Below are 24,432 nucleotides of genomic sequence, written 5' to 3' on the forward strand. Positions count from 1 at the left end.
ACACTAACTCCCTGACTAAAAGTAAACACTAACTCCCTGACTAAAAGTAAACACTAACTCCCTGACTAAAAGTAAACACTAACTCCCTGACTAAATCGGAATCGATTCTGACAGATTGAAGTTCACATTCCTCACACAAATAACTGTAGAAAAAAGAGAAGGCAGGCAGCACGTCAGTGGCTACTGGTGTCTGGGGTGGGAGGGAGTGAGTGTGGTGAGCTCTTCTTTATAGCCACCAACACACAGATCACCCAGACAGAGATTCAGCACCACCCAGCAGACTGGATAGAACAACCCTGCAGCTTTGACTACACCATTATAAACTTTCTCATCGCTTCATCTGGCAGACAGAAGGACACAGATCATGGCACTGCTGACGGGAGGAGAGAGTTGCATCAAATATGTCTTATTCATCTTCAACTTCGTGTTCTGGGTGAGGCATTCATTATAATGCATTATAACTGTATTCTCACTGTAACTCATCAAAACTGTATTATAGTTGTATTCTACAGTCAGTCTTTATCATTCAGCTTGTCAGTCTGTCATGGAATGCCTTAAATATTTGTGTCAAAGCCCTTTAAGTCTTTATAAAAAGTACCAAAGAACTTCATCATTATTATTATTATTTGCAGAGGTACTAGTACTTACTAGTTTTAAAATTGCCTGTAAATTCAATATGTGCCCATATAATTTTATGATATCCAATATTGTAACAGTGATTTCTTCAAACTTGGGTTAAGCGATTGCTCACGGGTGTCCAAAAAAAAACTACACCCCCTGTAGGCTTGTAGAGTTACCATCCATGAACGTATTTGTTTGTAAACAGACATTTGTTGAAATCAATTGTTTATGGGGCACCCAAAATGCTCATTGTCTTGCAGTTAGCTGTGTCATTGATATATCAGGGTTTGAATCATGATCACAGAATCATGATCACAGAATCATGATCACAGAGCAAAGGGGTCCCACAGAGGGCAGGGCAAAATCTCAGCATCATCTGGATTTGGGAGTTTAAGTGGCCCAGCACAAAAGCTTAATTTAATTTTACAATGGCCACAGAATAACAGCTTGATGTTACATGACATTTAGAGACAAAGAATTAGTCTATGCTAAATAGTAATTTGGTGCAGGAATAGTCAACCACACTAACAAACAATATGGATGGTTGATTTAATCAGACTATAGAACCTTCCCAGGCTACATACCAAGCATCAGTTCGGTTTGCAGGCCACTTATATGTGTTACTGTGCATTTAGGAACATTAAACACAAGACAGTTCCAGGTTCATTCAAGGTAAGGTATTTCCTTAACCTAGGTAGTAACTGTTCTTCCCAGGTTTCTCTGGATTGCCCCTGAAGTGCCCCTTTATATGAATTGTACCAGTTAACTTATAGTCTTGTGTACGCTCCAAAACTAGCCCTAAAATTACATTTCCACCATTGCATCTGAGTGCACTTACCCAAACTAGGGAGAGTGATGATCTAAGTTTGTTAACTAGTTATCCATACCACAAGGATACTGACCAATTAGTTTTGAGTCTGAAACAAAATTATGGGATTCCCCATGGGATTGGCTAGCTTGGACAAGGACTTGGGGGCCGAAACCTTGGTGGTTTGAGAGCAGCCCTGGTCGGTCTGGGAGTCAGGGTGGTGAGAGACTGCCCTCTACTGGTCAGTTTGGGGGTCAGGGTGGTGAGAGACTGCCCTCTACTGGTCAGTTTGGGGGTCTGGGGGGTGAGAGAGTGTCCTCTACTGGTCAGTCTGGGGGGTAAGAAATCGCCCTCTACAGGTCAGTCTAGGGCTATTGTGGGCAAACTGTTTGGAGTTACAAGGAGTTATAAAAAGTTGGCAATCTGGACTTTGCCCATCTGATATGAATTTTACAGGCCAGTCTCAGCAATAGGGAATGTGCCCAAGGATAATTACATTACAGACATGTATTTATGACAGTCACAGTGAGTTAACTTGTATTCTTTCTGTGGTTTCAGAACAAAAAGAGAGATAGAGAGTTCAAATTAGGGCCTATTTACATTAACAAAACAAAATAATTCAAATGTCTAATTCAAAAAAATATATATAATCTTTGACAGGGTTTTTGCACTGGAATTAAGGGATCTTGGCAGCAACTTTACCAGAGAAGGAGGCTAGTGACTGTGAGACAAAGACATTGTTGTTTTGAAGAAAGAACCACACAGAAACATGCGCACACACACACACGCTCAGTGGGCTTGGTCACTAATTAACAAATAGACACACACTCGTTGAGACAAACTCAGTGGGCTTTGCCACTAATAAACTACACAATGCAAGTACTCACACGCACACACCGCTAATGGTTGTGTAATCCGTAGTGATGCAGCCGTGGCAACCAAACAGAAAACATTTTACATAATTTGGATTAGCTGTACAGACACATTTTGACATAGATATTCAATGCATTCAGAAAGTATTTAGACCCCTTCATCTTTTCCACATTTTGTTACTTTAAATTCTTATTCTGAAATTAATTTAAAAAATGTCCTTCATATTGAGCCCAAGTGCATCCTGTTTCCATTGATTGTCCTTGAGATGTTTCTGCAACTTGATTGGAATCCACCTGTATTAAATGCAATTGATTTGGAAAGGCACCATCTGTCTATATAAGATCCCACAGTTAACAGTGTATGTCAGAACAAAAGCCAAGTCATGAGGTTAAAGGAATTGTACATAGGGGAAGGGTAACAAAAAATGTGTTCAGCCCTGAAGAACAGTGTTTTCCATCATTCTAAAATGGAAGAAGTTTGCAACCACCAACGCTCTTCCAAGAGTTGACCGCCCAGACCAATCAATCAATCAATAAAATGTATTTATAAAGCCCTTTTTACAACAACAGTTGTCACAAAGTGCTTTACAGAGACACCCGGCCTTAAACCCCAAGGAGCAAACAACAGTAGTGGAGAAGGCTTTCGGTCAGCGACATAGTCACTCTTACAGTGCTCCGGACTTCCAGTGTGGGGGTACCCAAGAAGAGTTGAGGCTGTAATTGTTGTCCAAGGATTATGTTTATGGGTCAGAAGCTATGAAAGGGATCAGGCTGTGTCCTGGGGCAACTAAGTAATTAACAGGTCAGAGGTCTAGGTCAGAGTGCGATATCTAATGTGATGCCGGTACTGGTGGTAGTGACTGGTCCCCGAGCATAGGAGGCAGACGTGTCCCCTACTGCCCCCACGAGTATGGCAGTGGGGGCTCTACAGCCCACCCCCCAAAGGCACCCACAGTCTCCCCGCAAAAATTGTATGGGGGTCTTATGGGCTGGTTGCTGAGTCTGCCTCTGGGAACGCTGATGTAGTGACTCATCCAGGGTCTGCCTCTGGGAACGCTGACATGGTGACTCATCCAGGGTCTGCCTCTGGGAACGCTGACATGGTGACTCATCCAGGGTCTGCCTCTGGGAACGCTGACATGGTGACTGGTCTGCCTCTGGGAACGCTGATGTAGTGACTCATCCAGGGTCTGCCTCTGGGAACGCTGACATGGTGACTCATCCAGGGTCTGCCTCTGGGAACGCTGACATGGTGACTGGTCTGCCTCTGGGAACGCTGATGTAGTGACTCATCCAGGGTCTGCCTCTGGGAACGCTGACATGGTGACTCATCCAGGGTCTGCCTCTGGGAACGCTGATGTAGTGACTCATCCAGGGTCTGCCTCTGGGAACGCTGATGTAGTGACTCATCCAGGGTCTGCCTCTGGGAACGCTGATGTAGTGACTCATCCAGGGTCTGCCTCTGGGAACGCTGATGTAGTGACTCATCCAGGGTCTGCCTCTGGGAACGCTGATGTAGTGACTCATCCAGGGTCTGCCTCTGGGAACGCTGATGTAGTGACTCATCCAGGGTCTGCCTCTGGGAACGCTGACGTAGTGACTCATCCAGGGTCTGCCTCTGGGAACGCTGATGTAGTTACTCATCCAGGGTCTGCCTCTGGGAACGCTGATATAGTGACTCATCCAGGGTCTGCCTCTGGGAATGCTGACGTGGTGACTCATCCAGGGTCTGCCTCTGGGAATGCTGATGTGGTGACTCATCCAGGGTCTGCCTCTGGGAATGCTGACGTGGTGTCTGCCGGCATCACCTCCGGCTTTGGGCTCTGGATCCTCTGGCCAGGGACCCCAACCCCAAACTCCTTCCCCAACCCCAAACTCCTTCCCCAACCCCAAACTCCTTCCCCAACCCCAAACTCCTTCCCCAACCCCAAACTCCTTCAAACATGAAGCGGATCTCCTCAACCGTGATTTGCTGCTTCGTCCTGATTTGGTGGTTCATTCTGCCACTGTCATACAGGCAGGACACAGGCGCAGAGTCAAAGATCAACATCCTTTTAATGCGCTTCTCTCTCAAAACAAACAGAAAACAACAAAAGGCGCGGCACAACCGAGAACTGAGGCAAACAGCACAAATAATGAACCACAAACTAAAGCCAAACAAGAGCAACTCAAATAGGGTCCCCAATCAGAGAGAACAAGGTACAGCTGCCACTGATTATGGAAAACAAAAACCAGAAGCGCAGAGATCCCAGCCAGGAACTGACAATGGTCCCCTGGGAAGAAGATTCCACTCTAACTATTTAACATGGCTAGAACTTAGTGGTAATTTCCATGACACCGTAAAAAGTGGAAAAAGTGAAGGAGTCTGAATACTTTCCAAATGTACTGTATAGATGTACAGCAGATGCATCTAGATGTAGATATATTTATGTACAGATTGAGGGATTGTGGGTGTTTAATACCAGATAAATTGACTAAGAATATATTCTGATTTACAGCAACAGCATTGAACCAATTAGGGTTAATTATTGTGCTCAGACAGAATGACATATTTCCCCATGCCAGCTCGGGGATTTAAACTAGAAACCTTTTGGTTACTGTTCATATGGTCTAGACAAAGGGTACCCTGATTGTGATTGCTTACATAAAAATAATAACCGTTTATAAAATAACAGTGCCAGCTTTAACACTACAGCTCTGGAAGAAATTAAGAATTTTCTCTGGTTTTACTATTCATAAGTATGTGTTTGAGTAGAATTAACAGTTTTGTTTTATTCTATAAACTACTGACCACATTAGTCCCAAATTCCAAATAACAATATTGTCATTTAGAGTATTTATTTGTAGAAAATAACAACTGGTCAAAATAACCAAAATAAGATGCATTGTTTTCAGATCTCAAATAATGCAAAGAAAACAAATTCATATTAATTTTCAACAAAACAAAATACTAATTTTTTAACATCGGAAGAGTTCAGAAATCAATATTTGGTGTAATAACCCTGATTTTTTATCACAGCTTTCATGCGTCTTGGCATGCTCTCCTGTCACATTGTTGCTGGGTGACTTTATGCCACTCCTGGCACACAAATTCAAGTAGCTCGGCTTTGTTTGATGGCTTGTGACCATCCACCTCTTGATCAAATTCCAGAGGTTTTCAAGGGGGTTCAGGTCTATACATTGGGATGGCCATGACAGGGATTTGATCTGGTGGTCCTCCAACCACACCTTGATTGACCTGGCTGTGTGGCATGGAGCATTGTCCTGCTGGATAAACCAATTCTCAGAGTTGGGGAACATTGTCAGAGCAGAAAGAAGCAGGTGTTCTTCCAGGGTAACCTTGTACTTGGCTTGATTCATGCGTCCTTCACAAAGACAAATCTACCTGATTCCACTCTTGCAGACGCATCCCCAGATCCTCACCGATCCCCCACCAAATTTCACTGTGGGTGCGAGACAATGTGGCTTGTAGGCCTCTCCAGGTCTCCGACAAAGCTGAAAATGTGACTTTGCACGACTTCAGCCCTGCCCCTAGAAACCTGTTTCGAACCGTCCTCGCCATGCACTTCAGCCCAGCTGCTGTTTGCCATTCTTTTCGTAGGTCACTTAAAGTCATCTTACGGTTGTTGAGTGATATTCGAATGAGTTGGCTGTCATCTTGATCAGTGGACAGTCATTTTCACACTCTGACAGCCTGCAGCTTTGTTGTCCCAAATTGTCTGTTGACCTGTTGAAATTTTCAGGATGGAAGTAACCTGATGCTCACTCTATCCCTCTGCCAGTAAAGCCAGAACTGAACCCTTCTTTTACTCACTCAAAGCTTTTCTTTTCAACTCGTGTCATGCTGAATAGTTATTTTTTTATTCAAATTACCTTTGAGGTACTACTTGCAGTTTTTTCCATCCAGCTGGTCCTATTGCAAGAGGATAGTGATGACCACAGCAGTGTTTTTTAGACTTTTCCTCGCTAAATTAGATTTTGTTCAGGTAATCACCTAATCAGTACCTCATTAAGTAAAATGAGGTGTGCCTGTGTTGGAATTTAACAGCCACTGGAATGGAAAGGCTGCCATACATGTAGAGATGCTGATTTAAGAAAAATTGTGGTCTCTGAATTTATTATTATTGTGGACCAGTCCGCCCACAATAACAACACTGCTAACCGGATTAGCGTCACGCCCATAGTTAATAGAACAGGAGACGGGCTGATGTCATAGAGCCCCTATAAATCAAAATGGAGCAAGTTGACAGCCATCTTACCTGGGACCTGTTCTTAACAATCTAAAATGCAATCACATATGGTAGAAATGGCATTTCAGTTCTTATAACAGTTACACTTCCTTAATATTATATATATAGAGACTGTCATGCATAGCATCATGTCATGCATAGCATAATGCATAAAATTACTGTACTTTTCAGAATATTAACAAACAAATTCATTTGAAACAGTTTTAAATAATGTATTAATTTAAGAGTACAAAATGACTGTCTAATATAGGAAGATACAGGATAGTACTTAAAATATACTGCAAATGTACATTATCTTTTTTCCAAAGATAATTAACTTTTTATAAAATCTCTATTTTAGTAATAGTATGCTAAATGGAGCAAGCTAGCTCACTGAATTTGGTAGGCTAACAGTAGCACAGTAGTCGGAGGACAGAAATAGGAGACACAAGGCTACTTTTTTGTGGACAAAGGCTACCCAATATTGCCATCTGCTGATTATATACAGTAATTATGTATTGATGTATTGTATGAAAACGCGTTATTTCACATTCGTTGTGTGCAATGTTAGTTCATACTATACTATACTGTAGCGGAGACCATTAATTAAAAAAATAACAGAATTTTGATAATGTAAAGTTACGTAGCTCAACAGCTACTGTTAGGCTGGATTAGCTTTCTTGTTCATTGATTAAAAACATGGTATATGAAGTTAAGTTTGTTATCACATATTTGTACACTAATTACTAATGCGTGAATAATGTTTCCCACCTCCTTTATATTGTTTATCCTTTTTTCTGGACCAAATTACTCCTGCACAAACAAACCACCATGACTAGTGTTAACTGGCTTGACTTTTCGGAATTGGTCCCAGGTAAGATGGCGGAGCTACTCAGACGTTAGATAGAACTATATGTACCATCTATGCTTTATGTATCTATGGTCACGCCGGGCAACATTAGATATTCGGTAGCAACAATAGATAACAGAACATAAGACTTCCGGGCAAAGTGGCAAGATGGCGGACTGAGTAGTCAAGCTGTTTCGTGCTCTCAAAAATGTCCCAAGTAAGTTTGACAAGTTTTCTTCCACCTCCACCTGTTAGTATACATACCCCAAGTTGTGGTGTCGATATGGAAGACCATTGCTACGGAATGGAAATAGGTGTATGTTCGAGCAAAAGGGAGAGAGGAGCTGAGTCTGATCCACCCACACCGAGTAAACCTCAAAAAGGGAAAAAGTCTAAAAAACCAACAGAGAGTGAGGAAAATGAGGTGCCAAATTCGGCTATACTGGATGCGATTAAAGCCCTTGGAACTAAGGTAGATTTACAGCATGAAGAATTAAGCACGCAAATGAAGCAGCACAGTGCGATGATTGCAAGTGTTGCTAAGTCCGTCCAAATAAATGCCCAGGAGTTACGAGAATGCAAAGATAAAATTAAAATGATGGAGAAACAAATTGAAAATCTTTCTGAAGTCAACAATGATTTGAAAATGTGTGTGTTGGAAGAGGAAAGATACAAGAGAAGGTGGTGTCTTCGCATAAAAGGTCTCAAGGAGAACTCAAACGAGCGCATAAGAGAGAATGCGATTCAACTTTTGGGCAAGATAACGCCGGAGTTTGCTTCTACCATGGGGGAGGCTGTGGATGTCGTGCATCGGGTGGGAAGGAAGGAGACTGGTCATTCGAGAGAGGTGGTCATTCGAGAGAGGTGGTCATTCGAGAGAGGTGGTCATTCTCTTTACTCGCAGATTGGTGCGGGATGAAGTATGGAAGAGAACCAAGTCGTCATCGGTGTGCAAAGAAGCATTTTTAGTTTTTATTGAATATGCATTAGATAACAAGGATATGTAAAGAACAAATATTACATCTACAGGAATTAAATTATTTCAAGTATATGTAAAGCTTCACATATATAAAACAAATAATAAAATAAAATAAAACACATACACAGAGGAAACTATGCATCAGTGGTATTACCAAAATTATCGTTATAATATTTCAGGAATCTGTCACTTTCCTTGTTTTTAATTAACCTTAGAGACTTCAGATATGCATCAATTTCAATTAAGAAATGAGGAAAAGTAGGCTGCGATTTAGAGAATTTTTGCTTGTGAATAAAAAACTTCCCAAACAAAATAAAAAAATTAACAATGTAGTTAATTGAAGTGCTAGCTTTATCTTCTTTATAGTAATAGATCATATCCTTTAATTGGAAGAATCAAGGTGCTTGCCAATATGAAGATATAACCTATTCCAGAAGTTTTTAGTTTTTTCACATTGGAAAAATAAATGAATCAGTGTTTCATCCCCATTCCCACAAAATGAACAAGAATTGTCAACATCCATATATTTTGCAACAGTGGTGTGCAAAGAAGCTGGCATCCGTTTTGCCGAAGACCTGATGAAAGAAGACAGACTAGAGATGTGACTTATGGCCAAGAATTGAACAAGCTAGAAAGGAAGGCAAGGCAGCTGGCTTCAGAGGTCCTTTTGGATATATCGAGGGTAAACGTATCTCGAAAAAAGGATATTGACTGCTTCTTTTCGATATGAGGTGAGATGGAGTGATAAAGAAATGGGAATTTGTTTTTTCTATCCCTAAAACTCTTCACGTTTATGGTCTACACTCTACATCTATATTTTGATTCAAATTTTTATTTTATTTTTTGTATTCAATTTGAAGTTTTATCTGTGTAATTGTTCATGTTCGCGTTAAAATCTGATATCTCATTCTCTTTTTTATATTGTAGGGGTTTAAAAGTTAAGAGAAAGGTATTTTTTTTAATTTTGCAATAGTCAAAAATCACTTTTTTTTTTTTTTTTGCAAGAAACACATTCAGAGTTGGCAGATGTTACCTTTTGGAAAAAGCAGTGGGGGGGATGATATGTTATTTAGTCATGGTTCAAACGGTCTGCAGGTGTCGCTATATGCATGAATAAATGTCCAGGCAAGATTATTACTCATAAGGGTGATTTTAATGGCCACTGGCTTGCAGTGGTTCGACACTTAGACGAAATATTTTTCATTTTAGTTAATGTATATGGGTATAATGTCCAAACCCAGAATAAAGGCCTGTTAGAGACAATAACAAATGTCATAAATGACCTAAAAACTAGTTACCCAACAGATTATATTTTAATCGGTGGTGATTTCAACATGACACCAGATGAATATATAAATAGGCAACCTTCTAAATTTTATATTTGTCATGTTAACAATATTATTCAAAAATGTCTGCTTATCCAATGTATTAATTGATATTTGGAGAAAATTGAACCCCACTGCCAGACACTTTGTGGTTCAAACCGAATACCACTTCAAGGACGAGAATAGATTATTGGCTCGGATCTGATACTCTTTTAAGTAATGTGACTAAATGTACTATTTCAGGTGCCCCCTTAACAGATCATTGTGTGATCAACTTAATCATAGAACAAAGAAGTACATTTTGTAATACTAAAGGCTATTGGAAATTCAATGCAGACTTGCTGAATCATATTGACTTTTGTACATGTATTAAATAAATAATAGCTGAATTTAGAGTAAAAATGATGCCAAGTGGTATTAAATGGGAATATTTGAAACATAAATTAAGAGAATATTCAATGACCTTTTGCAAAAATCTGATGAAAAAGAAACGTGAAAAAGAAATCCAGTTAATTCAAGAGATTAATAATTGCTGTTGTCAACCTAATATGTCGGATGAAGATAAAGAAAAACGTATTAAGCTTCATTCCATTCTAGATTAATTCTATATTAAAAAGGCAAAAGGGGCATACGTGAGATCCAGAGCTAAGTGGCTGGAAGAGGGGGGAAAAAATAGCTCATATTTCATTAATTTGGAGAAAAGACGACAAGAGAGAAATTCAATTAATAGTTTAATTGTGGACCAAGTAGAACAATCAAATCATAACTTAATAGTAAAAGACGTGTTTAAATTTTACTCTAAATAGTATTCCTCTTCTTTTTCCTCTGCTAATTCTAATTCTTTTTTTCAGATGATAAAAAATGATATACCGTCTATTGATAGTGTATTTAAAGAACTATGCGAATCAGACATAACCATACAAGAGCTTGATGCGGCGATTAAACAGAGTAAGCCTGGTAAATCACCGGGTCCTGATGGGTTAACCATAGATTTTTATAATTGTTTTGGGGATGACCTAAAATATATTTTATTTGAAGCCTTACAAGAGTGTATAAATAACATTGAATTATTGCCAACTATGAAACAAGGGCTTATAATTTTGATACCAAAACCAGGAAAAGATAAGAAAATATTAGATAATTTACGCCCTATAACACTACTTAATACAGATTACAAACTGTTTACTAAAGCACTGGCTTCCAGATTAAAAACAGGAGTATCACAAATTATTAGTTTTACCCAATCAGGATTCTTAAAGGATAGGTCAATTCATAATAATATCAGATTCGTTTTTGATTTGATTGAATATGGTCATCTAATTGAAGAAGATGGTTTCTTTTCATTTTTTGATTTCTATAAGGCCTTTGACATGGTGGAGCATTCTTTTACTTTTCAAACTCTTAAACACTTTGGTTTTGGTCCTAAATTCATTAGTATATTTGGAATGCTTTATAAAGACATAAACAGTTCTGTAGCTCTTACCCAAGGCACATGTCCTAGATTTGAGTACATCAGGCAAGGATGTGGATGTTCACTTTTATTATTTATAATGGTAGCAGAAATGTCTATTTTACTCAAAATGGGAACTATATCTGGCATTGATTTTGAAGGTAATAATTTAATTGTCAGTCAATTTGCTGACGACATTTCTCTTTTTTTAAGAAATGAACAGCAAATTCCCATAGCACTGCAGTTAATAAAGTTTTTTTTTTTGCTTCAGGTTTAATGCTAAATATGTCAAAATGTGAGCTATTGGCCATTCATGATCATCCTAATTTAACATTATACAATATCCCAGTTAAAAATGAAGTCAAATATTTAGGTATTCGCTTATCTAAGGGGATTGATAATTTAGAACATTTAAATTTTGATAAAAGTTTGGACAATTGTCATTTAATAATGAATATTTGGCTGCAAAGAGACATAACGATTTTTGGAAAAATATTATTGACGAAAGTAGAGAGTCTTTCTAGATTCATCTATCCATGTTTCTCTTTAGCAGTTTCTGCAAAAAAGATAAAGGCAGTTAATAAATTAAACTTTGATTTCATATGGAAAATGAAGAGTCATTATATACGTAAAAGTGATATGATTAATGATTATGTAGAAGGTGGTCTTAAAACGATTGACTTTGATATTATGAATGGGGTCATTAAACTTAGATGGTTGCAAGTCCTCTTTCTGGTTTGAGATACCTACTATCGTATTCAATAAATGTGGTGGCATACGTTTTCTGCTGCAATGTGACTTCGAACTCTCCAAACTCCCTGTAAAACTTTCTGCTTTCAATCAACAAGTATTATTATACTGGAAATAGATTTTCAAGCATAATTTCAGCCCTCATAATATGTCAATCTGAGACAACTGATGTATAACTGTGAACAGGAAATCTTTGTTTATTGATGAGTGGTGGCAGAAAGGCATATGGTCTCTAACACATGTAATGGATAATGCTTTTTGTGTTAAATACAATCTAAGATGCTCCTCTAAAATGTATGAAAAAACTATCAAGACCATTCCATTACCGATGATTAAATTAGTAAGTGAACATTTAAAATATTCAATGATAATACCTAAACTACAAAAACTTATTATAGAAAATGTAAGCTTTGTTGACAGAAAATGTTCTAACGAATGTTTAAGAGACAGTTTAGTACAGCAATGTTTCCCAGGACCGGTATTGAGAAATTATATTTTTCGACATTATGAGAAGAAAGGTGTGTGTAAAATTAGGACTGAGTTTCTTTCATTTCCCATTAATCCTAAATGTAAAGAGGTGCACTTTAAAATTCTAAATCATATATATCCATCAAAATAATTTTTAAGAGCAAGATTTAATGTTGGACATTCAAATTTATGTCAAATATGCAAGGCAGAGATAGAAACGGTTGAACAAATTTTTTCAGTGCAATTTGGTAACCAAATTCAGGAATGATGCATTGAGCTGGTTGCAACAAAAAATACCTGTAAGGCTGATACTGTCGTGGGAATTTGTTAAGTTTGGCCTATTAATTGAGGATAAAAAGGTATCCTTTGTAATTAAAAACATGTTGCTTCTGTTGAAATTTGTTATACACAAATGTAGATTTTTCAAAATCCCTCCATGGTTATTGACTTTTTGAAGGAGGAATTAAAAGTATATTTAGAGACAGTGAAAAGGATGAAAAGTCTGAAAGCAGTGTTTTTGTACTCCTTATTGGAAGATTTTGGTTTTATAATTTGAATAACTACCTACTCCCCTACTTTGTTTGTACTATTGTTTTATTTTATTTGTAAAAATGTTTGTCTTCATTGTGCTTAGTCTACTGATGGGAATGGTATTAAATATTGTGATGAAATAAAAAAATGTAAGAAACATAAGACTTCCGGTTTCCGGAATTTGCCTTCAAAATAAAAGTCGGCAGTAAAACACGATATAAATTATATTGAATTTATATTGCCGCTTTGCTTAGTGGATATTGTAAAGAGATAGATGATAAAAGGAATATCTACATATGAAAAAATATAAACACAAATATACTGTTTAAATAATACTTATAATATGAATAATGTAGGATGAAAGATATTGAAAAAAGAAGGAGTATTGTTGAAAACATTTCTTTTTTTTTTTATAAAAAATTAAAACAATTAGTGCTCTTTAGTTTTATATGGGCTCTGTGTGCTAAATCTAGCAACACTATATTTTCCATGTCCGCCTTTGCCCCCATTACAATACACTACAATATACTGTAGAGGGGATACATATAGCCTCATCCAGAAAAAAACTACTCTATATGGCGCAGTGAATGTAATGTAGGAAATGTTCAGGAGAGTGTCTACTAACCAAATTAAATGAGCTGTGGATGGGCACTGTGTGCTACATCCAGCAACACAGTATTTTCCATACCTGCTTCAGCCCCTATGGCAAGACCCTATTATATACTGTACATGGCATATATATATACACTGCTCCAGAAAAAAATGAAGAGACCACTGCACCTTTTTCATTCCTTTCCAAAAAAGTCAAAAAGGAAGGTTTTGAGTGAGGAACAGAAGGGTGAAAATTAAGAGACCACTCCAAATTTAACACTTCTGTTCCTCACATCATACTGACAGATAAGTTGTGGAAGATGTTAAAAGTTGTGACATCATACTGACAGATCAAGGGGTTATATACACTACCATTCAAAAGATGGGGTCACAGATGTCCTTGTTCGCGAAAGAATAGCAAATTTCTTTGGCTTTCAACATATCAAACTTACCAGAAATACAGTGTAGACATTCTTTATGTTGTAAATTACTATTGTACCTGGAAAGAGATTATTTTTAATGCAATATCTACATAGGTGTACAGAGGCCCATTATCAGCAACCACCAATCTTGTGTTCCAATGGCACGTTGTGTTAGCTAAGTTTATCATTTTAAAAGGTTAATTGATCATTAGAAATCCCTTTTACAAGTATATTAGCATAGCTGAAAACTGTGCTGATTAAAGAAGAAATAAAACTGTCTTTCTTTAGATTAGTTGAGTATCTGGAGCATCAGCAATTGGTTAATGGTCAGAAAGAAAAAAACTTTCTTCTGATACTTGTCAGTCTATTCTTGTTCTGAGAAACGAAGGCTACTCCACGTGAGAAACTGCCAAGAAATGGAAGATCTCATACAACGCTGTGTACTACTCCCATACCAGAACAGCGCAAATTTGCTCTAACAAGAATAGAAAAGGAGTGGGAGGCCCCGGTGCTCAACTGGGCAAGAGGACAAATACATTAGAGTGTCTAGTTTGAGAAAGACATCGCACAGGTCCTCAACTTGGAGCTTCATTAAATAGTACCTGCAAAACATCAGTCTCAACGTCAACAGTGAAGATACTGGCCTTCTAGGCAGAGTTGCAAACAAACAGCCATATTTCAGAATAAAAAGAGAAGATTATGATGGGAAAAAGAACACAGATACTGGAAAGAAGAAGATTTGAAAAAAGTGTTATGGAGAGACCAATCTAAGTTTGAGATGTTTGGATCATAAAGAACATTTGTGAGACACAGACCAAATTAAAAGATCCTGCAGGAGGGCTTGACGCCATCTGTCAAGCATTATAGGGTCTGGAGGTGCACTGGTGGGGGTAAAGTGGGAGATTTGTACAGGGTAAAAAGGATCTTGAAGAAGGAAGGCTATCACTCGAATTTGCAACACCATGCCATACCCTGTAGATGGAGCTTGACTGGAGCCAATTTCCTCCTACAAGAGGACAATGACCCAAAGCACAGCTCCAAATTATGCATAGACGTTTTGGGGAAGAAGTCAGCTGGTATTCTGTCTATAATGGAGTGATCAGCACAGTCACCAGATCTCAACCCTATTGAGCCGTTGTGGGAGCAGCTTAACTGTATGGTATGTAAGAAGCGCCCATCAAGCTAATCCAACTCGTGGGAGGTGTTTCAGGAAGCATGGGGTGAAATCTCTACAGATGACCTCCACAAACTGACAACTTGATGCGCCGCACTGAGGGCTGCAATGCTGCAATGGCCGCAATTGAAAGATTCTTTGACAAAAGTTTGAAGGACACAGTTATTATTCACTCTAACCTTGTCAATGACTATATTTTCTATTCATTTAGCTATATTTCATATTCAAACCTATTTCATTTACATTCTCATGGAAAACAAGGACATTTCTAAGTGACCCCAAACTTCTGAATGGTAGTGTAGCTATTCTTTCCAATATCTCTTACATGTGTGTGACTGTACCAGTTGGCAGGAACAGGAGTCTTGGCTGTGGGTTTGTGGCTTCGTTTTGACTCTCGAACAGAGGGTCTCTTCAGCGGAGAGGACTCCCCTACTGTCTTCTTCAGGGGTAAGAACACCTGATCCGTCCTGCCCAAACACTAATGCCTCCTACTAGCAGCTTACAAATGTAGCTTACAAATAACAGTTGGGATGCCGGGTAAAATGTAAATAAAATCAGAATGCAATGATGTGCAAATCATTTAAACCCTATATTCAATAGAAAATAGCACAAAGACAACATATCAAATATTGAAACTGAGACATTTAATTGTTTCTTGAAAAATATGCCCACTTTGAATTTGAAGCCAGCAACACGTTTCAAAAACTTTGGGACAGAGGCAACAAAAGATTGGAAAAGTTGTATAATGCTAAAAAACTAAACCTGGTGGGATATATCACACAACTAATTAGGTCAGTTTGCAACTGATCAGTAACATGATTGGATATTGAAAGATCATTCCAGAGAGGATGGGTCTGTCAGAAGTGAGGATGGGGAGGGGTTCACCACTCTGTGAAAGACTGTGCAGGCAAATATTGCTACAATTTAAGAATAACGTTACTGAACTTAAATTAAAAAGAGTTTGTGGATTTCATCATCTACAGTACATACATAATATTTTTCAAAGATTGAGAGAATCCAGAGAAATATCTGTATGCAAGGGACAAGGCCGAAAATCTATATTGGATGCTCGTGATCTTTGGTCCCTCAGGCGGCACTGCATTAATAACATGATTCTGTAGTGGAAATCACTGCATGGGCTCAGGAACACTTCTGAAAACCAGTGTCTGTGACCACAGTACGTCACAGACACTATGTATATATAAACACGATCCAGAATTGCCACAAAATTATATGGGCCTGAGCTTGTGTTAGAGGGACTGAGACAAAGTGGAAAACTGTCTGAAGAATCAAAACGTGAAATTATTTTTGGGAATCATGGACGCAGCGTCCTCCGGACTAAAGAGGAGAGGGACCATGTGGCTTCTTGCTAGCGCACAGTTCAAAAGCCAGCATCCGTGTTGGCATGGGGGTGCATTGGTGCACATGGCATGGGGGTGCATTGGTGCACATGGCATGGGGGTGCATTGGTGCACATGGCATGGGTGACTTGCACATCGGTGAAGGCACCATTAATGCTAAACATTATATACAGGTTTTGGAGCAACATATGCTGCCATCTAGATGTCTTTTTCAGGGAAGGCCATGCATATTTCAGCATGACAATGTCAAACCACATTCTGCACATATTACAACAGCAGGCTCCATAGTAAGAGAGTCTGTGTGCTAAATTGGCCTGCCTGACGTTCAGATCTGTCACCCATTGCAAACATTTGGTACATTATGAAACTACAAATATGAGAAAGGAAACCCTGAACTGTTGAGCAGCTGCAATCCTATATCAAGCAAGAATGTGAAAACATTTCACTTTCAAAAATACAGCAGTTGGTCTCTTCAGTTCCCAAATGCTTTGTTGTTAAAAGTAGAGGTGATGCAACAAAGTGGTAAACACGCCCCTGTCCGTACTTTTTTTAAACATGTTGCAATTTATACAAGCGTTTTACATAATTCCCCTAACACCTGCTGTTCCTAAGGACTGACCACTAGAGGCGCTCTAGACCACAACTTCTTTTGTTAGCTTAGCCACATTAGCATTACAAAAAAAAGGATGTGATACATACAGCTCTGGAAAAAATTAAGAGACCACTGCACCTGTTTCTTTCCTTTCCAAAAAAGTTGAAAAGGAAAGTGAGGAACAGAAGCGTTCAATTTGCAGGGGTCTATTAATAAAAATACAAAAATTCCTTTTTCTTGGTCGGCAAAGGTTGATTACAACTCATCTCATCTCTCATCTTGATTACAACTGCGCCATTCATTTTACACAATTGCCCTTAAAGACGTATTTCGTCTTTATGCTACAATATGTAATCGGGGGTTTCCTTTTCTAACATACAATTTACGTAATCAAGATGTATTTTCTCACATTTACACAAAATGAATCTTGATCACGCAAAAATGAAACCCCTAATAACATATTATAGGATACGAAATACATAATCTGCATGATGGTGTCTGAGATTGTTCAACTGTATGCATTTTTTATTTTTGTTGGCTAAAAGAGATCCAGGTCTCAGTCAGTATTCCCTGTTGAAATACAGTTAAAAGTAAAAAAATAAAAATACATGAGCCTTCCACCTTGCCTGAAAATACAAAGAATTACACACAATGCATATGTAAAGTGTTATTCTATTTCCGATTACATACACATTACGTAATCTGGATGTAACATACAGTTTTCCACATGCGAAATACGTATATGAAATATGTATATAAAAACCCTAAAATAGAGCAGATTATCTAAAACGTTTGTAATTTAATGTTCTTAACTACTCTATGAGGACCACAGGATTTTACAGATTTGAACATACATATAACGTAATATGTATGGGTCCCAAAATAGGGAAATACGTTTTATGCATCCCAATACACATAGGGGTCTCTTTTTATAACTTAAGTTTTGTGTAATCAAGATACATTTTCATCAAATTCTCCTAAAAATAAATGTTGGTTATGGGTGAAATACATGTGATTCCAACATTGAGGGGATCTTGTAATTTTCTCAAAGTAGAAAACGGTTGGATGAAATTGACTTCTCCTGTCACCATTATAAATTTCATAAAACTTATAAAAATGCATTTAGATGACGTAATATGGATGTGAGTTTGAACAGAAAACAGATGTAAACCCTTAATACTAACCCCATAACCCCCTAATACCTACCCCATAACCCCAACCCAACCCCTAATACCCACCCCATAACCCCAACCCCTAATACCTACCCCATAACCCCAACCCCTAATACCTACCCCATAACACCCTAATACCTACCCCATAACCCCAACCCAACCCCTAATACCCACCCCATAACCCCAACCCCTAATACCTACCCCATAACCCCAACCCCTAATACCTACCCCATAACCCCCTAATACCTACCCAATAACCCCAACCCAACCCCTAATACCCACCCCATAACCCCAACCCCTAATACCTACCCCATAACCCCCTAATACCTACCCCATAACCCCAACCCAACCCCTAATACCCACCCCATAACCCCAACCCCTAATACCTACCCCATAACCCCAACCCCTAATACCTACCCCATAACCCCAACACCTACCCCATAACCCCAACCCCTAATACCTACCCCATAAACCATAACCCCAACCCCTAATACCTACCCCATTACCCCAATCCCTAATACTTACCCCATTACCCCCACCCAACCCCTAATACCCACCCCATAAACCATAACCCCAACCCCTAATACCTACCCCATAACCCCTAAACCCAACCCCTAATAATTGATGGAGGGGTGTTTTTGTGTGCGTGTAGGGGTGTATATTTTGATCACTGCAGGGGCATTGATGATGGTGGTGGGGTTCCTGGGTTGCTGTGGAGCCATTAAAGAATCTCCCTGCATGCTGGGACTGGTAAGACAATGTTGCTGCTGCTGATGTTCATACAAAAATCACCTGTTTGTTGAATTTCATTATAACTCTCTTCATCTCTCTGTCCAGTTCTTCTTCTTCCTGTTGTTGATCTTTGCTGTGGAGGTGGCAGCCGGGATCTGGGGTTTGTCCAACAAAGAGATGGTTAGTCACACAGATGTTAGGCTGTATACATTGTGTTAGCATAATAAAAGGTAACGCCTTGAAATTTGAAAACACACTGAACTCTGAACTTGAATCAGATGTCAGTCGTCATCTAAACCAAACCTCCTCACCAAACCCCCATCAGGTGGTGAATGAAATCACAGAGTTCTACAAGCAGACTTACCAGAACTATCTCAACACCAAGCAGCCGGCCCTGAAAGACACGCTGCGACTCATACACTTTGGAGTGAGTACACACACACACACCCACACACACACACACAAAGCAGCCGGCCCTGAAAGACACGCTGCGACTCATACACTTCGGAGTGAATACACACACCCACATCAAGTAGCCAGCCCTGAAAAGACATACTCCCATACATACACTTCTGAGTGAGTACGCACACTCCTACACACACACACACACTTGAGACCTAACCTTGGCCCAGATCTCCATGGTGCCTATTCCCTTAACCAAAAAGAATTGGGAGTTTTACTTACTCAAACCTGTCTTTGAGGTTTTGCGTTAATCACACACACACATACGCTGTATTCATAGACCTGCATCACACACACACACACACACAGATATACTACAGCTTGGCGATCAGAGCCCCTTTGTGCTTGTCTGGGTGTCTTGTGCAATTTGTGATAACTGCTGATATAGTGGAACTAAAGTTATGTTGAACTTGTTTTCATGCGGACAGCTGAACTGCTGCGGTCTAACAGGAACAATTGTTGACATGGCCAGGGACACCTGCCCTAAAAAGGATGGACTTGAGGCCTTGATTACCACGGTAACACACAACTACCACTATAGTCACCATGGTAATATGCACAGCTAATAAATCAACTTTTAGTGTCACCAAATTTACATTCTGTTGTTGTCATGGGTCACTACGGTTCTGCAGACGACATAAACGAGAAGCTGAACAGAGGCTAATAACTTTAGCAAGACCAATTGACCATTTAGACTCTATGGGCATAAAAATACGACAACATTGCTAAAATAGTTTTCAGAAACAGATATTCTGAAAGAACTGTGTGCGGGTATAATCTTGTTTTTTCAGAGTTGTCCTGCAGCCATTGACGATGTGTTCAACACCAAACTGCATATCATTGGAGGAGTGGGCATTGGGATTGGACTGATTATGGTGAGAAAAGCCAATCAACTGTCTTCTACTTTTCTATGTACCTGACTCTCTAAATCAGGCATCTCTAACATTTCAGACATAGAAGTTACAAACGTTTCAAGCTACTCTCTTTTCTTTCTTTTGTGTTGCTATCAGTCAGGCCAATTCTTCACTAAGTTTTCCCCAGGTCCTTATCGTACAACTAAAAGTATGTCACTGTTTTCAGCAGGGTGTTTGGCTGGTCGTATTGTCAGCAGGGTGTTTGGCTGGTCGTATTGTCAGCAGGGTGTTTGGCTGGTCGTATTGTCAGCAGGGTGTTTGGCTGGTCGTATTGTCAGCAGGGTGTTTGGCTGGTCGTATTGTCAGCAGGGTGTTTGGCTGGTCGTATTGTCAGCAGGGTGTTTGGCTGGTCGTATTGTCAGCAGGGTGTTTGGCTGGTCGTATTGTCAGCAGGGTGTTTGGCTGGTCGTATTGTCAGCAGGGTGTTTGGCTGGCCGTTTTGTCAGCAGGGTGTTTGGCTGGCCGTTTTGTCAGCAGGTTATTTGGCTGGTCGTATTGTCATGTTGCTAGTGTAGTTTAAGTGAGCCATTGCATGTAGGGATGCCTGCAATTTCCCTCATAGAGCTCTGGCTGCTGGCCACTCCAGCCAGGGTTCAGAAAGCAGTGTGTAAGGCTTCTGTGGTCAGTACACAGCCTCTCCCTCACCAAGACTCTTGCTACGCCTCCTCATGGCAACCCATTGTGACCGGGGCTTTGCGTCCCCAGGCTTAACCGGTAGGGGATCTCAGAGCTCCCTAGAAGTGATTCACCAACCACTGTCCCACTGCTGCATTGGTTAACCTTTGAAGGTGTGTTGGCCAGGGGAGTAAACCCTGAGACAGACATAAGGACCCAGTGGACTGGCTCACCAGCAGTCTCCTGCAGCTCCTGCCAGAAGAGGGTCTTCTCATGCCACTGGAAGTCTGCCCGGGGGAGCGAAGATGGTGGGAGTGAGGACAGTGCACCCTCACCTTTACCCCTTCATTGTGCAAGCCCCTTGCTCTAAACCCCCTCCCCCAAAGCCCTGTGGCGATGAGGAATGGCGGTAGTTCCTACAGTAGGTACAGGCTGAGGATGTGGTTGGGAGCACCTAGCCAAACCATGCACGCAGGCGAGTAATGGAGTAATGGTTGTTGTGATGGAGCAAGGAGCAGAATGTCTCTTCGGCAGCATCCACTGTGACTGAGCAGCCCCACACTGCACACCTATGGCAGGGAAGGACATTCAAAATGTGGTCCAGAAACTGTCCTTGAGCTCAATAAATATGACATTGACATCACAGGACCCATCGAGACTAGACTATATGGTCTCGGTGAGAGGATTCACCTTCAATGACCTCAGCAAAGCATCAGATACCATCAACCGTGAGATGCTCTGGGAACAACTTGCCAAACACCTAAGATTCTTTCTGTGCTGCAGCAACTGCATGATGAAATGCAAGGCTGCGTTTTAGATGCTGTCTTATTCAATCTCCTGCTCTCAGCTGTCACCCACCTCTTCCACCCTAACTCATGGATGGAGTTTACCTGCCATCATCCACCTCTTCCACCACCTGGAACCCATAGATGGAGTTCACCTGCAGTACTGCCTGGATGGAAGTCTTTTTACTGCCTGGAAGGAAGTTTTTTTACTGCCTGGATGGAAGTCTTTTTACTGCCTGGATGGAAGTCTTTTTACTGCCTGGAAGGAAGTCCTATCTGGGTTCCACATTGTGCTTGGACTGCTTCCTTGACAGGGAAGTAAACAGCCGCATAGGCAAAGCCTCCAAAACCTTTGGGCGCCTCCGTCGAGGTTCTTCGAAAATAAAAACCTAAAGATCAGAACCAAAGTTGACATCTATAATACAGTGTCTCCCCACTCTGCTCTATGGGGCAGAGGCATGGACCCCATACAAACGGCACTTCATCTTGGAGGCCTTCCATATGGCTGCCAACAAAAATGACTCAGACTGTCCCGTTAGGATTGAACACCCCATATAGAAATGATTTCCCTTACTCCATCTGTATGAAAGCACTGCTGGTCAAGCTTCATCTTCGCTAGATAGGGCATGTCATTCACATGCCTGACCACCATCTGCCCCGCCAAGACCATATACAATGGGCAAGATGTGTTTATGAGACCATATACAATGGGCAAGATATGTATATATGAGACCATATACAATGGCAAGATGTGTATATATGAGACCATATACAACAGGCAAGATGCGTATATATGAGACCATATACAATGGACAAGATGTGTATGAGACCATATACAATGGACAAGATGTGTATGAGACCATATACAATGGGCAAGACATCACCAGAACAATTACTGTTGCAATTCCCCTTGTTATAAGAGCAATCAGGCATCTCTGGGGGTGTTCCAATGCCAATTTACAACAGTTACATGCTCTCCAGGCTCAGCTCCATGCATTCTACTTCAGAACATCTCTGAGCTGTGGCCATATTGGGCATTATTACTAGGAGCAGTCCTTTATATGTCATTTTTATATAGAGAAAACACTTTTGGGATGTCCTGAGTCCATGTCATGAAACCTTACCAGAAAAAAAACATTATTCAAGGTCTGGAAGAAAAAAAACTGAATGGCACATCTGACCCTTTAAACCAGTTTGTAGCAAAATAAGAATATACCAGTCTTTGATTAATTTGTAGCCTACTGCCAGGCAAGACACATTTTATGAGTAGCTTGCATAGAAATTCTGCAAGTACATCATGTTTCCAGAACGTTGCACCAGAAACTGTTACCACTCTAATCGACTGTTTCCTGTGCAGATCTTTGGCATGATCTTCAGCATTCTGCTGTGCTGCGCCATCAAGAGGTCCCGGGACATCATGTAGATGCCCACACCAATCCTCCAGCCCTTTACATATCCATGTACTGCTTATCCATCTAGATAGTTTAAAGCTTACTAGGTTTGCTTTTCCTACCATTAGTGTTAATTAGCAGTGCAAGGGTTAGTTAAAGTGCCTATTCAGCAGCCTGTCATCTATTCAGACCTGTTCCTAACTGGATGTTTCCTGTGAAAGTGTGGACCTGTGATGAGGTTTCAGGCTGTGTAACATTAATGTAATGTTAAAACACTGTAAAATGAAAAGCTGCCGGAATTCATGTTTTTTTTACAACATTTGACAGTATGATTTTTACAGTACCTGTTCACTATGCTAAATGTAACTTTTATAATTTTATAACAGCTAAAGAGAAATTATATATTTTATGCAACTATTTTGATGAACGAAGACATGCATATCTTCTGAATTGCAAAATAAAAAACTAATATATTTGAAGACTCAAGCTGAACATCAGATTCACCGAATGGGGGAAGTCTACAGGAAATAGGCCTGTGAGTGATTGGATGAACAGGAGTGTATTCACCTACCAACCTTGTTATTGTGGTAAACTTTTTGTCTGTTTCTATTTAAGCAATTAAAATAGGTCCCTCAGTTTCATTCAGTGTACCTTAAAATATGGAAGATAAAACATTTTGCTTGTTAGAATGAATATACTGGAATATTGTGACTAAAGTCTTAACTGTGTTCATGTTAAGTGTTGGCATTATACCCCTTGTTCAAGCAGAATTTGGTTAGGATGTATTCAACAGGCTTTCCTTAATGGCCAAATTCAACACTTGGTTTTGGCTGATTTCCTCTTTGCGAGAACTGCCCAGTAGAAATGGTAGTTTACTTCTACAGAATAACATAACCATGCAGGCCTCTGCTGGTCAGTATCAATCAGATTGAGGACTCCCAGCAGCTCTACAGAGTAACAACTCCAGTGGCACCAACCAATGGATGTGATGTAGCTGGGCCGTAACATAGCAACAACAAATGGCTGTGATGTAGCTGAGCTGTAACATAGCAACAAACAATGGCTGTGATGTAGCTGGGCCATAACATAGCAACAAACAATGGCTGTGATGTAGCTGGGCTGTAACATAGCAACAAACAATGGCTGTGATTTAGCTGGGCTGTAACATAGCAACAAACAATGGCTGTGATGTAGCTGGGCCGTAACATAGCAACAAACAATGGCTGTGATGTAGCTGGGCCGTAACATAGCAACAAACAATGGCTGTGATGTAGCTTGGCCGTAACATAGCACCAACCAATGGCTGTGATGTAGCTGGGCCGTAACATAGCACCAACC

At 40.0% G+C, this 24,432-nt stretch overlaps 1 protein-coding gene across 1 annotated transcript; it reads left to right on the forward strand.

Moving 5' to 3' along the window:
* The first annotated feature begins 241 nt into the window (after positions 1-241).
* cd9b (CD9 molecule b) lies at positions 242-23,573 on the forward strand. Its single transcript, XM_010878466.3, has 8 exons — positions 242-433; positions 15,415-15,517; positions 18,848-18,945; positions 19,033-19,107; positions 19,253-19,354; positions 19,818-19,907; positions 20,181-20,264; positions 23,061-23,573. Exons 1-8 carry the CDS (start codon positions 365-367, stop codon positions 23,124-23,126), a joined length of 687 nt encoding a protein of 228 aa, XP_010876768.1. The 5' UTR covers positions 242-364; the 3' UTR covers positions 23,127-23,573.
* The last annotated feature ends 859 nt before the right edge of the window (positions 23,574-24,432 follow it).

This window comes from Esox lucius, chromosome 14 (assembly GCF_011004845.1).
Source record: "Esox lucius isolate fEsoLuc1 chromosome 14, fEsoLuc1.pri, whole genome shotgun sequence".
Taxonomy (NCBI): Eukaryota; Metazoa; Chordata; class Actinopteri; order Esociformes; family Esocidae; genus Esox; species Esox lucius.

Bases quoted from the DNA above. Each gene is read 5' to 3' on its own strand.
- cd9b (XM_010878466.3), top strand. From the start codon at position 365: ATGGCACTGCTGACGGGAGGAGAGAGTTGCATCAAATATGTCTTATTC. The intron at 19,108-19,252 runs GTTAGTCACACA...AACCCCCATCAG, and splicing joins GTTTGTCCAACAAAGAGATG to GTGGTGAATGAAATCACAGA. The intron at 19,908-20,180 runs GTAACACACAAC...TTGTTTTTTCAG, and splicing joins TTGAGGCCTTGATTACCACG to AGTTGTCCTGCAGCCATTGA.